The sequence below is a fragment of the Alligator sinensis genome, unplaced genomic scaffold (assembly GCF_000455745.1).
Source record: "Alligator sinensis unplaced genomic scaffold, ASM45574v1 scaffold612_2, whole genome shotgun sequence".
Taxonomy (NCBI): domain Eukaryota; kingdom Metazoa; phylum Chordata; order Crocodylia; family Alligatoridae; genus Alligator; species Alligator sinensis.
Window position 1 is genome coordinate 463,586 of NW_005842085.1, and position 15,466 is coordinate 479,051.

Consider the following 15,466-nt stretch of genomic DNA (forward strand, 5'->3'; position numbering starts at 1 on the left):
ATGGCCCACTTCTTTTGGGGAAAAGGTGTGTAGTTTGCGTCCATGAGGAAGGCGTGTGGCCTACCACCAAACCAACCCCATGGGTCGGAGGCATGGCCTGGCCCAGCCCCAATCCAGATGCTTGGGGGACACACACGCACACACACCCTGGCCTCAACTAGATGCACAGGGCTTGGGGTTTGGGAATTCAGCATGGGAGGGTGACTGATAGCCACTGCTCCCCCACTGCCAAATTTCCAGACAATGGCTCCATGGGCTGCATTCAGCCAGCAGGCCAGAGATTGAGCACCCCTGCATTAAGGTGAGAAAAATCTTACACTAATTACCACGTGTTCTGTAGGATGCAATTGAAAAAAAGAGACAACAAGGGAGAGGTATCTACATTCTCCACTCTGCTCACAGCTTATGTACACTCTTGCAGATGGATAAACATTTTATGAAAATTTTCCAACTGTTCATGAATCTTTTCCAAGAACCTTTGGGGAAAGGAAGAACTGCTGGATATATGTACAGCCTAGCCTTCTGAGCAGGGGCGGGCAAAATCTGGCCTGCCAGGCCATTCTATTCAGCCTGCAAGGCCCCTAAAAAAAAATTAATAAATTAATATTTATTACCACTTGGCTCCATGTGAAAGCAGACAAGAGCCAGGGGCAGTAGGTTTCAGAGGGAGCCTCAGCAGGCTTGAACAGCCCAGACCCACTGCACCCCCAGCTAGTTCCCTGGTTCCTTTCCCCGGCCCTGCTCCAGCACCACATGGCTCCCGGCTACATTGCCAGACCATGGAGCTTGGGATTGCACTGGTAAGTGTGCATGCGTGCTCAGGGAGAGTCTGTGTGCGCACCCACACCCCACCTTGCACTGCCATACACAAGCCCCATACCCACCCACAGCCCACATATTCACTCCCACATACAACCCCCAACAAATCTATACCCACCCCCCACAACATACAAGAATAAGACTTCATTAAGCTATTGTGCAATCACCTCTATGCACATTACACAAATGCATGTAAATCAGGACAAAATATTTTTTGAAATCAAATTAATGAATGCTGTAGATGTTTGCTTTTTAGAATATAATTTGGTATTTTTCTGGTTCCAAGATGGCAATACCCCTTGCTGAAAGAAGTACTTCTGGGGGCAAGGGGTGGACTTCTGGTGGCAAAAGGTCAGGGGGCGGGACTTCTGGATACAAGAAGGTGACCAGAGGGCAAGGCTCCTGTCAAGGGGTGGGGCTACCCATGAGGCCCTCAACAGCTTGCCAAAACTCGGTAAGCGGCCCTCCGCCCAAAATAATTGCCTGCCCCTGCTTCTGAGTATGATTTGTTATGTATTTAGTATATTGAACCTATGAACAAAGGATGGATGCTTAGAAGGTATGGGCATTTTTAAAAACAAATCTACAATGAAATAGGTAGTGGAACGTTTGATCTGAACCTAAAGGTCAGCTTCTGCCTGAGCCAAGAGTAGGGAAGTGATTATCTGAATCAACTGGGATTGGAAACAGTTTAATGTTGCTCAGAGATACTGTACCTGACAATTAATCAGAAGAAAAAACAGGAGCACGGGAAAGTAGGACTGGAAAGGACCACACAAGGACATCTAAACCAGCTCCTTCCTCAAGGCAGAATTATCCCTGACTAAATGATCCCAGCCAAGTATCTGTCTACCCTGCTCTTGAAAGTGTCCAGGAATGGAAAGTCCACAACTTCTCCAGGTAGCCTGTTCCAATACTTGACCACCCTCACAGTCAGAAAGTACCTCCTATTATCCAACCTAAATTTCCTCTGCCACAGCTTGAGGCCTCATTTCTAGTCCTGTCCCTTATAGCCCATCTCCGTCCTTTCTATAAATTACCTTTTGGGCACTTGCAGACTGTTTCACACCCCTCAGTCTTCTCTTCTCCAGACAAATAACCCTAGTTCTTTCTGTCTTCCTTCATAAAATCTTGCTCATCTCTAATCATATTTGCTGCTCAGTGCTGTACTTTTTCCAAAATGTTCAAATCCTTCTTGAACTGTGGGGCCCAAAAATAGACATGGAACTCCAGGTGATGCCTCACTAGCGCTGAATAGAGCAGAAGAATAATTTCCCTTGGTTTGCAAATGGCACTCCTATTGATACAACCCAGTCTACTGCTAGTCTTTATTGTTTGTTTGTTTTTTGTAACAAGAGCATGCTTTTGGTTCATATTCAATTTATAATCTACTATAAACTCCTGGGTCCTTCTCTGCAGTACTGCAGCCTACCCAGTCATTCCAGTCTGTATTTGTGCTTGAGTATTCTGTCTTAAGTGCAGGACTTCACATCTGTCATTGCTGAATTTCATCTGATTAATCACAGACCATTTTTCCAGTATATTCATGTAATCAAGCTCTTGTGGGAGCTCAGTTAAGCATCCTTGGTTTGAGACGTGTTATGGTAACAGGCTTATAAGAAAGAGAAAAGGAAATATGGCCAAACTACACATTCCTACATCCGCAACTTTAAACTGAGTTGCTTTTCACCAAAGTCAAAGTTTAATGGTCAGAGAAGTCATATCCAATCCTGATGCTTGACATTCTAAAGATAGTAGTATACTGTCCAGATGACTATGTACATGAGATTTAAATTATATGACAAAAGTTTTAAATCTTAAAAAAATAAAGTAATAAAAAAAATTCATAGAATCTTAAATATTCTGATCACAAAAGAATCAAAAACATCTGCTTCACCTGCTGTTCTGCAGTTAAAGAGGTTCTAATGTTTTGCATTTCTTCATTCTTCCTTTTCTCTTGCTCTTCAAGTTGCTCTAAAAATTTCATTTTCTCTTCTTTCAGTTCTTCTTGAAGTTTAGCAACTAATCTTGATTCAGAAGATAATTCAAGAGGAGGACTTAAAAAGAAAACATTTAGAATTTAAGTACTCATTACAGAAACTTGTAAGAAATACATCATAGAAATAAACTAAGAAAAGCAGAACATATTTTTTCTGCGCACCCCTATTAGAAATAGCTAATAAACCTTGTTTCAACTAAAGTATTACATACCTTTAATTCTATTATTTTTAAACTTCTTCTACTACCTGATCATTCTCATTCATGGACATCTTGTTTCCAACAACTCCCTTGCATTCAAGCTTAAGACTTATCTTACTCATGCGCCTGAAGTGTCAACTGCTTGAATGAGTACCTTCCACACAACTCTGAAATGGCATAGGAAGTAAGAATTCGCAAAAGAAGCCAATTAAATAGCTTCTTTTAACCACCAAAACACATACTGAGGGATAATAAAATTAAAACCCAAGAAAAAAGTTCCATCAACTGAAATCTGAGAGTATTGGTGAACATTTTGAGAAATAATCAAATGAAAAATTAGTACAAGTCACCATTCCTTCTTAAGACCATTTGCACAAGATTTTGACATTGAGAAATAAAGTATCTTAAAGTGGAAAAAGTACTACTATGACAATGCAGAAGATAAATTAATACCTAATAATAAGCAACATTAAAATGCATGCCGTTTATACACATACAGCAGAGAATTTATATAAAACACTAACAGCACAACCTCACATAAATACAAAAAAAAAAAATCTTTGAGTTGCTGACATTTTGAAATCCCAGCCAAAAAATAAAACAGAAATCTAGATGGAGATTATTTCCTGTCCTGCAATTTTGAGGCCTTGAATCAGCATTCTTTTTCAGGGGGTCATATACAATGAATAGTGATATTCCAAGACTACTACACACCAGTAACATTTAGAGAAGACAACGTGGCTTCTCTGTATTCTTGTTCAATTTAAATGCACCAGAGGTTGGTATTTTAAGGCATTCTGGACATAAGGGCTATGGACATACCTTAAAAACAGACTTCCTGTCACAACAATAATAATTCAATGAGAACTATAATAACTGATATGATAGTTTTATAGGACTATGGCCTAAGCAACTAGTAAAATATGGAACCAAAACCTGAAAGATTAAGCAAAAAAAAAAAAAATAAAATAAAAATAAAAATCAAGAACTAGAGATCCCAAGGTCCTCGGGCACCGTTGTTTTACACAGAGCTCTACATCCTAGTTAGATGCATTTGCATTTGTGCCTGCAATTTGGATGGGACGTACCTAAAAGTTTCTTTCTAACTGAAGATCGCAGAAAAAAACATCCATGAGCTAAAAAGCCATGGAGGTTGTCCATCATGCAGTAACACTCATTTCCACAAGGTTTCATTGGCTGTATAATCATACAAGTACAGTCACATGAACCAGCATACGTAGCACAGGCTGAGTTGTCCCGTATTGTTTACTATATACTCTCACCAGAGCAAGTTATGTTAAACGTTGGCTCTCGTTGCCAATACAACTTCTATACTGGAGGGCAGTCTGGTCCTTCCTGAAGCCTGTTTTAACTTCACCCTTAGTGTCTGCCTCATTAGTTGAGGCGAAGCATATTACCATCAATTTCAGGTGTAGGTGGATTTCAGCATATCAAGGACTATAACATTTGGTAAGTTTGATTTTCCAGGGTGCTAATCAACTGAGTGATGCAACTCTCTCTGATAAACGCAGGGAAGCTGGGGTTCTGAAATTCAAATGTGAATTACTGATTTTTGGCCACCTCAGGCTTTGGTTTTAAGCGTCTAGCCTTCAAAAAAAAATACACTATGGTTGGGCTTACTGCCTTGCTTTCAGAGGCATCTCGGGATATCTTCAAGTTCTTTCCTTCAGTGTGTTGGGCGAGATTTGTGGGCAAACACTGCTCAGTTCTTACTCCACACAAGGTAATGCAATGAATATGTTTAGCCATTACTGTCACTGTTCCATCATACAGACACGGTTTGAAGTCATGAAATGTGATATACTAAGCACTAAGAGACAGGCATAAAAAATAAGCTTCAAACTTTGTAAGTAAGAAGTGTTAAAATAATATACTACTCAAAAGCTGACAGTGGGCACGTCTACATGAGACACCTTAATGTGCAGTGGACTGTTCTACTGCGCATTAGCGCATCATGGCAAAAACCGTGTTAACGTGCTAATGCACAGCAGAATTAGTCTACTGCGCATTAAGCATCACAAAAATAGTTAGCTTTTGCTTCTGTGCATTGGGGCAGCTACTGCTCCTTTATCAAGTACCTCATGTTAGAAATACTAAACTTAATGCACAGTAGCAAAGGTGCATTAATGAATGTGTAGATGCACCCACTATGTTGCAAAAGAAAACTTTGAAGTACTAAAATTAGATGTCAAAACAAGCAGCAAGACATCAAAAATAGACTTAAACTGGCTGCAGTAAGCCCTGAATTGCCACTGAAAAAGTGTTTAGTTGCCAACTTAAATTTCAATTCATTAAAAAGTGAGACCTGACTGGCAGACAGGTAAATGGAAATGAGGCCACTCCTGGGGGAAGTTTCTTCAATGACGTGGACAAAAGTCAGTTTGAAAGACTAAGTGTTTCAAGGATACGTACACTACTCAGATTTGATTTAATCTTCCACGTTAACTACTACCAACATTGGGAACAAAAGTATTTCAAAATGCAGATCCACACACACCTGACACGAAAAGGCAGAGACACTCAGGAGTTAGAACCCCAGTGAAGTTTATCTTTACACAGGAAGAGTTCTACATTCTGCCTATTGTAGGCTGTCAGCGGATGAGACTTTTTTTTAGTTTCTGTTTAGAAGTAGGATTTTCAAAATATTCTGTTTAGACACATTAAGAAATAACCAGCCAAATTCCTACTCTGTTTATAACATTCTTCTGTCAAAGATTAGCAGACATGTTTTACAGTACACAAACAGATGGATATTACCTATTATCACACTAATGTTTTTGTTCTAATTCAAGTTTTTCTTGTTGGAATTTTGCAATTCATCAACCTGAGTGATTCATTTCTGTACCTTATTTACAGATTATTCTGACAAAATTTACTTGATTTCAATTACAAAATTAAATGCAATTAAATTACTGAGCATGTCAACCATTTAGACGTCTCCAAAACTTGCCTATTCCAACACAATCATAAAACATGTAATTCATACACAAAACTTTTCATGGCAGTAAAACTTGTATTATAAAGTCAGCAAAGACTACATGTTTTGTAGTTTTGCTAATTTCCTTAAACACGGTTGATTTCAGTTCCAAATCACTATTTTTTTTTCAATTTCTTGATGACCCACTGCATCATTGCCCACTGAAGCTTATTTCATTTTCCTTGGCTCCATGATATTTGAATATTTTTACTGTTCTACAATTATAAAGAACCTGCAAATGTTCAGAGACTGTTACATAGCCTATACAAGCTTGATTTTTTCAGCCTGAGACTAATACATACATACATACACACACACACACATATACACATACACACACAATTTCAAATAATTCTTCTTGGTTGACCCATAATATTTCCTACTGTTTAGGAACATTAGAAGGTTAAAATGACAGCCATATGACAAAGCAGTTTGGATACCTGATAGTAACAGTCAATGCATCTCCTATAAAGACCAGTTCTCATGAAATTTAAACCATGAGAATATGCCAAGAGTGTAAGCTGGAACCAACGGCTTTCTGCACTTTCTGTGGAAGGAAATTAAAAGATTCTAAAGCTCAGTGGATAGTCAAGAAACAGACCTTTTGAAGAGAATTCCAATAGAGAAGAACTTTAGTTATTAAATGTGAACATCTAATTGGAAAAACAAGTAAATTAAGTGTAATTGCATACATTCTATACAGGCCTACAAATAATGGTTTTACAATCATATTTTCCTATTTTCTTTAAAAACTCCTTTGTTGATGTGACCCACAGACAACCAAACGGGACAGTTAGAAAAGGAACAGAGAAACTAGTTATATAAGAAGAAGGTGGGGTGCACCTTTGGAGTCAGGCCTCTGACAGATGGTAAAATAATGGTGTAAATTGTGATCTGAGAAGTTCTATCCTCTACCCCAAGCACACCACACAGAAGGATGCAGAAAGTTTAGGATGGGGCATAGAATTTAGATCCCAATCATGCAACAGGGCTATATGTGGGGCTGTCCAGGCCAGGGCCAACAACAAGTTGATTGTCAGCCCTAGCCCTAGAGAGCCACAGGGCTGGTTCCAGACCTGAGAATGGGGCCTACAGCAGATACTATCAGACATATTAAGTGGAACTTTAGAGCAAAAGGTAGTTTTAACCTGCTGGTTGCAAGGTTTCTGGCAGCAGCTTGGAGCCCCTTGGCCCTAACTAGTGCCATTTTGTATGGAGTAACTTTGTGGCTGGTTTGCCATTTTATGGAGCCATACATTAGCAACATGCCTCCTGTTTAGCCATTTATGGCACAATTAACATATCAATCACACCATATAATGTAACATGGCCGGGACCTTACATTTCTATTTATGTTAGATCCTACTTCCTATGAATAATTAAGTAAAAAAAACTTAAGAAAAAAAGTTTACTTGTAATACGCAATTTAAAAAACTTTCACCACCTTCCTTCAGATTTAAAATTCTGTTAGATCTGTATTCTTTAAAGAATGCAAACGAGTAGAGTTTCTAGCAAAAGAAAGGATAGAAACTAAAGATATGATCAACGATCTGCACTGAAGGGAGTCATCAACATTATACATTTGAAAACATCCATATGAATTCATTTTAATTTCTAAGTAGTCAACTTCCTTACCTGCACGTTTTCAGAAAAAATAATTTTTATTTCAAGGAAAAGAACTATTGTATTTGGGAAAGATCACTTGCATTCTTCATACATAACAGAAACTGAATGATTAATTCCAGTGAAAAAGTTCAACTCAAACTGAATAGCAGTCCTTACCAATGTCTGCACACGGCTGAGGCACTATTATTCATATAGAATACAACATTTAGCTAGCTAGCTAGCCAGCCGATAGGCACATGCTATGCAAAAGCCACTTTTTATCCCCATCAGGAACAAACTTAGTGCAATACAGGGAATACAGGAAATTACAGAAATTCAAACTCTGACTGAACTCCCAACTGGGGCTTTCAGAGAACCAGAAGTCAACTTCTGCAATCAGAAAGTACATTCCAAAAAGTAAATGCATGTCCTCTTCTTTCTTGGATGGATTAATCCCAGGAAAAAAGGAGAACAATAAAAGGGCATCTGGCAACTCCCATTAGGAAAAAAAGTAGGCAAAAGTTCTTAATTTCATAGATATCACACCATTATGTAAGATAAAGTCAGTCAGAACCTGCAACAGCCACACTCATGGTTGGAGCGTGTACTAAGGTAACTAGAACAAATGTTGACTGGGTTTGTTCAGTATATATCTAGGTGTGGGTATGCGTGTGCATGTGCGCTCACACGCACACACTCAAAGTATCATTTTATAATAATTTAGTTTAAACATGGAAAAGTGTGATCACAAAAAATATAGTTAATCTAATCTAAAGCATCTACTTCTACTACTATCAGAGACAGGATACTGGACTAGATGGACCATTGGTCTGACCCTGTAAGCCACTTCTTGTTCTCATGTTTTTCTTGTCACAACTATACCTCACAATATCATTTTACTTCTAACATTTGGTAAATGGATACGAAAGGAAAGGGATGAAGTGATTAGTAAATTCCTATTTATTTTTCATTGCGACATAATTAAGTGGCCTTGAAAGAAGTTTTGTTATTCTGATGCCTTCTGATTTCTCAATCATTTTTTTCCCTCAACTGAGACACCATATTTTCTTTCATGCAACATTTTTCCAAAAATAAAAAAAAAGTTGCTCAAAATTATAGCATGCATTATATGCAAAAATATGGTAAGAACAGATCTCCACTTACTGGACAAAAGTGAAAATAAAATCTCCACAAATTTACGGGGGGGGGGCAAAATCAGAAGCTCAGCTCCCTAGAATCTACTACTCGGTTTACTTCAAAAAAAGATCTTTTAAATTTCATTCTGCCCTTCAAAAAGGTTTGTATTATATTCTGGGTTTCACAGATTTCATAGACTTTAGGGGCTGGAAGAGACCTCATGAGATCAGAGTCCAGCCCCCTGCCAGAGGCAGGGAGTCTGCAGGGGGAAAATAATCCCAGCAAGATAAACATCCAAATACCATTTGAATGAATCCAGAGTAGGTGCTTGTACCACCTCTGGGGGGAGTCTGTTCCAGATCTTGGACACAGGCTATAAAGAAGTTTTTTCTTATCTTGAGTCTGAATTGGCCTTCTACAAGTTTGTGGCCGTTAGACCTAGTTTTGACTTGGGAGCCCTGGTAAACAACTGTTCTTCCAGATCCTGATGCATCTACCTTATATACTTATAGGCTTCCACCAAGTCCCCCCTGAGGCTATTCTTCACCAGGCTAAAGAGTTCCATGTGTCTCAGCCTCTCCTCGTAAGGCTTGCTCTCTTGGCCTTTGGTCATATGGGTGGCTCTCCTCTGGACTCTCTTGAGCTTTTTCACATCCCTCCTGAAGTGGGGGGCCCAAAACTGGATGCAGTATTCCAGCTGCGGCCCCACTAAGGCCAAGTGAAGTGGGAGGATGATGTCCCTGATTTTGCTTGAGATGCATCAGTGGAAGCATGCTAGAGTTTGGTTTGTTCTGCTGACCACAGCATCGCATTGGTGGCTCATGTTCATCTTGTGGTCAATCAAGACCCCCAAGTCTCTTTCAGTCATCGCGCTAGCGAGTGTAGCACTGTTGATCCCAAGTATGATTCTGTTTTTTGATTCCAAGGTGAAGTACCATGCATTTCTCTACATTGAATGCCATCAGGTTTTGGTCTGTCCACTTTGTAAGTGTGTCCAGGTCGGCCTGTATCCCCAGTCTGTCCTCCAGCGGGACTGCCTTCCCCCATAATTTAGTGTCATCTGTGAACTTTGCCCGTCTGCATCTGATGCCCAAATCCAGATCATTTATGAAGATACTGAAGAGTACTGGCCTGAGCACTGAGCCCTGGAGAACTCCACTGATAACCTTGAGACATGTTGATTTGTTCCCGTCAGCTAGTACCCTTTGGGTCCGACCCCGGAGCCATTTCCCCAGCCATCGGACTGTGAGATGGTCGAGGCTACAGCTCCCCAGCTTGGTCATGAGATTGTATATATACACACAAGAAAATATGGTACCTGATTTAATACTTTTAACATTTAGAGGGGATTTTCTTTTGTTGGCTGTTTTTTAGTTTGAAATTTTACCACAAATATGATAGTGCCCCATAACATAAAAACAAGGTGCTCTGGTTAAAACTATCATTCAAAATTAAATTTGATTTTTTTTTTAAAACTGTGCACCTCAAATGTAAATTGTGTGCATGCAATTCTGCTCAACTCTATATTTAGAAAAGCAGCGTTTTTTAGAATAGGGCTACAGTGACTGAAGTTAAAAAGAAAGATCTCATTTAAATTTGTTATCCACATTGAACTGTGCTGCTTTTTTGTTTAACTATTACATTGTTATTTACGTAGTCAGTTTACCCCCAAGCCAAACTTGTTCAATTTGTCTACATGGCATATCCTTATACCTAGATATAAAATTTCTCAGTGGCAGGGAATGTCTCAGTTTGTACAATGTCCAGTTAAATGAGATCTTCTACTGCATCCTATAAAGAAGAAAATGTTTTCCTCTGGTATGACATAACAGACTATAAAAGTAAGTTTGGTTTGCAGTTCATATAAGAAGATACTGCTTAACCACTTTTCTCTGTATACATAATGAACTTCTGGCTGCCATGCTTATGTTCTTTGAAAGGCATCAATGATATGGTTCATATAATCATTACGAATCAGCAGATTTACCTGCTCTCAGTTACTGGTTCCCCAAACTAATGTTTTTCTAAGGCATTTCTCACATAACATTTTATTAAGGACTCATTTTTAAAATTTCAATTGAGCTGTAACTACCTTATTTTCCTGGCATACCTCATGGCCAGCAAATAAGACATGCACCTTGTATGGCAACACACAATGGGGGGCGGGATTGGGAAGATTTTTCCAGCGTCATAGCTGAATTGTGACTGCATGGCTGAATCTTGACTGATGCTGCTCAGGCAAAAGGTAGTTTTAACCCTCTCACTAAAAGCTACTACAATTCAGCAGCAACTATGAAAAGCTTAAAAGTAGCTGACAGGCATTCTCTCCCTCCTTCAAGTTGGGAAAGAAAGACAGCCCCAATAGCCATAACAACTCTATGTAGCCACTGTGTGCTTCAACTGTGGTGCAGGAAGTCAGTTTCCTTATTTAAAACATAACCCCCCAAAGTTAAAGGGCTGATTTTTCGAAGAAAGATGCATGTGTGGAGTAAATATACTGTCTATCCCGCATATCAAGGACCTTGAATTAGTAAGCAAATGATATGCAAATTACATAAAAAGAAACTCGACTTTTTTCTCAAAGTGGAGTTACAAACTAAGTTGTGTATACATTTGGTTTTAAATCTACTTTCTTTGAAGTTATTTTCAGAGCATTCAGAAGGAGCGCAAACATTACACATACCTTAACATTTTATTTATTTGGAGTCCACTTATGCAAAAATATTACTATGTAGTAGTCTTATTATCAACTTGAAACTATACAAACCAAAAAACACTATTAAGCTGTATATGGACATGGGCCATGCATTGCTATTTTCATAAAGAAAGCAAATCAGTTTTGAATTATCTTACTTTTGATCATTAAGAAAATATGGCAACTTAACTCTTACAGTACCTCAGATTTACTTGCATCTCAAGTTGTTGTATTTTTTCCAAAAGCTCTTTTTCAACAGCTTCCCTCTGCAATTCAAACTCTTTATGGGCAATTTGCACCGCATCCTCTTTTTCACAACTGAGCTTTTGAATAAGCAATTTTCTATCATCCTCTTGGTTAGATATTAACAGCAGTTTCTCCTCCTCAAGTTTATGAATAACAGCCTCATATTTTTCCTGTTGTTCACACAGAACCATTTTTTTCTCCTTTTCCTTTTCTAGGGCATTCACTTCAGTTTCTAACTTACTTTGCAGTTCTATTATTTGTTCTTTGAGTCTTTTTTCTTCTTCAAAAGCTTCCTGATGTAAAGAGGTTATTTTGCTTAATTCAGTTCTAAGCAAATTTGATTCTTCTTCATGCCTGTTCACTAATTCTGAAATACAATGATCTTTCTCAATTGTCATTAAAGTTCTCAGCTCTGCTAAGCTCACATGATATTCATCATTATTTATTTGTAACTTGAGATTTAATGCATCTATCTCTTTTCTTAAGCTTTCAGTTTCTTTATCAATAAGAGACTTTATGGTCTCCTGTTGCTGGATTCTGCTTTCTTCTAACATCACCTTCATTTCATCTGTTTCTGCTTCCTTCAGCGCAAGTTCAACTTCTAATTTGCACCTCAAATCAGACAGATCAGAAACTTTGAGTTTTAACTCTTCTACCTGTTTTTCCTTCTCTTGCACAACTGCAGCATGAGATTCCTGCATTTGTTCAAGTCTGTGCAAGTTTTCTTTTTTTAACTCATCTAAGCAATCTTTGTGCTCAGCTACTATCCTTTCAAATTCCTGGGTATGCCTGATCTGTAAATTGTTTTCCAATTCTTTTAGGTGACTTTGTTCAAGACACTGAAACTCCGTCTTCAAAATTTGTATTTTTTCATCATTTTCAAGATGAAGCTTTTTCATATCTTCCAGTACAATCTCACGTGAATGTCTGAGTTCCTTAAGTTCATAATTTTGATTCTTCATCTGACATTCTAATTCAAGCATCTTCTGATCTTTCTCATTTTGTAGGTGAACAACACATTCTTTTTCATTCTTCACCACTGCAAATTCATGATCTTTATTTTGCAGAACTTCTTCAAGGCCTGCTAAGTCTTCTTTTAATTTTTTAATCTTTTTTTTGTTTTCCTCACCATCTTCCAGTAATTTATTAATTTTAGTTTCATATTCACTTTTCAGAGACTGCAATTCTTTTTGATGTTTATCAGTTAGTGTTTTCTCAAGTGAAAGTTTTACTTTTTCAATAACATTTCTTATTTCTACTGACGTACATTTTAAAGAATTAGAAAAGTCACATTGTTCTTTTTGTACAAGTACTCTAAAGTGGCAAAGGTCTTCTTTTATGTTCTTTAAGTTTGTTTGTGATTCCTGGGCAATAACTCTACATTTCTCCATACAAATATTTAGAGAAGCGTTTTCCACTAAACCTCCTTTTGCACAAACATTTGTGTCTTGCATGCGTCTGCTGTCTATTGCATTGATAACCGAAGAATAGAGGGACTCTACCATCATTTCTGGACTTTGTGGATCACTTATTATATTAGGGGATACTGGATTTTCCTCTATTACAAATTCATTCACTGCTGACATAAAATCCGATTCTGGACTTTCTGCTAGTGAATCCAAATCTAAAGAGCCTTGCTTAAGGGCTTGTTCTAAGCTTGGATGGCCAATCGTTTCAAAATCAAATGTATGAGCATCAATACTATCCGGAGACAGTTCCTCTAATGGAGCAGGGGGACACACAGGAGGACACAGAGGACCCTGAAGACTGAATGATGGAGGTGTTCTAGAAGAGGTAGCAATTGCGGTTCCTGTTGTACTTTCCGTCCTTGGTGTGGTGGCAGACTGTGGCGATGTTTGACTGTTGGAGGCCTGCAAGCATAAAAAGTAAACAAAAGCTTTACAAACTGTGTAAGAAACGTATTTCATTTTTTAGACTTGGTGGTATCCTGGTGAATAAAGCAGCTTGAGAATGTTAAAAAAATGCCAAAAGGTTTTTATTTAAAAAAATAAAAATAACCATCTACAAATCAATGGATTAAGTATAAGGAAAAAAACCTCAAACCAATGTCAGATTTTCCAGGTCCTTTCCTGAAATCTCTAGTTAGTCAAATCTGTGTGCATTATCAAACATCTGTATGTACAGAAATGCTATACACAACACTTAAATGCATTTTAATTAAAAGGAATGAAACAATTTTGTCTCATGCAACAAGGCTGAAGCAAAACGTTGTCTAAAAATGCTCATAGCTAGAAAATAGAACAGATTTTTGCTATGAACAATAATGACCTTTGTTACTATCAGAAAAACAACTAACAAGAGGATGGATGCCCAATTTCTTTTCCCTAAAAGTCTTGTCACCAAATAAAAAATGACAATATTCAACTAAATTCTGATTTATAATATTCTGATGCGAGTAGTAGGATGGAAAAAAGCAAAGCTAAAAACAAAACAAACAAATAAAATCAACACTCTCTTACCCCAGTTTAACCTATGCAATCCCTTTCTTTCTTTCAAAAACTGTAATAATACATAATACAATCTTATAATACACTTTTGTATTGTAGTACTCAGAGGCCTTTGAGTACTTCCACTAAAATAAAAATATCTTTTTATTGTACACAAAATATAAACAAAAACTCCTTATGCAGCAAAACATTTCTTTAATATGGGCACCAATGGTAAATAATTAAATTTCTCCTGTTTCATAGAAGCAAAAAGATACCAAAAAGACCAACAAAAGAGGAGGAAAACCAAACAAACACTGAAGGGGACGTGAAAAGGAAAGCATGGTACATCTTTCTGAAACTGACATCTACCACACTTGGGCTGCTCTTCTCTTCCTATAAATAACAGGCAATTTAAAAGTTGGTTATGGAATTCCAGAATTTGGTCAAGTCCCTTGGTTTCTAGATTGAAATGCATCACTCCAGATGATCCAGCTTTTCTTCCTATCAGAATTGTACAAAGCAGATTTAAACTCTGCTCTTCCAACTGCATAGAAATATATCTCCTTTCTTAATAGTTTAGATTGGGGAACGAGGAGGCAACTTTCAAGAATCTTTGATCAGCACTCCATTTGAACCAGACTGGTGAAGAGAAAATACCTTCCAATGCAAGAATTAAACCTCAACAAATCTCCATTATGTGGCAGGATAAAGTTTCCAGGCTCTGTGGCACTCTCCCTGATACAGCAAGCGTTTATGGGCTAGAACAAAAAGGCTAGGGACAGAAATTATACATATACTGGGATAAGTGATCAGAAACCGGTTCAAATCTGTAACACAACAGAAGTTCAGTGCATATAAATTGCTTTCAAAATGGCTGAAAGCAGTTTAAGATAAAGCTGGATGGACACAGTATCAAATTTAACTGATTTAGGTTAAATTGGTTTATTGAACTTTTGTCTCAGATCCCCTCCACATTCAAGTTAATTCATAGTCAGTCCCCCAGCATCCCAGGATGCTTTGCACTTCCTCTGCAAACCCCCACCTCTCCATAGGATGGATGGGCAAGTGGGGGGGAAGATATTATTGGGGGGGGAGGGAGTTGGACCTCACTTGACCCCTGCCCCTCCCTCCTGGAGGGCTGTTGTGGGCCTGGCACATGTTGGTGCTGTACGTGGTGGTGGAGGAGCAGTGGCACACCAAGAGGAGCCAGGCGCTGTGGGATGGTGTCACTGTGGTGCTGTTATCTCCAGGTGCTGCAAAAATTTTTTTTTTTTTTTTTGGGGGGGGGGGGGGGGGGGGGGGGCGCACACAGCTGCA

General features: G+C 38.3%; 1 protein-coding gene across 9 annotated transcripts in view; it reads right to left on the bottom strand.

The window, feature by feature from the left end:
- The window catches only part of RB1CC1 (RB1 inducible coiled-coil 1), a 126,171-nt gene that overhangs the window by 28,216 nt on the left and 82,489 nt on the right, over positions 1-15,466 (bottom strand). For 8 of the 9 annotated variants that reach the window (XM_025204506.1, XM_025204508.1, XM_025204507.1 and 5 more), the window contains 2 exons: positions 11,655-13,570; positions 2,717-2,876 (listed from right to left, as the gene is read on the bottom strand). In XM_025204506.1, the coding sequence (XP_025060291.1) occupies positions 2,717-2,876; positions 11,655-13,570 (2,076 nt within the window). Of the gene's footprint in view, positions 1-2,716; positions 2,877-3,030; positions 3,186-11,654; positions 13,571-15,466 lie in introns of those variants that run through there. The other variant, XR_003094135.1, reaches the window with a different exon arrangement.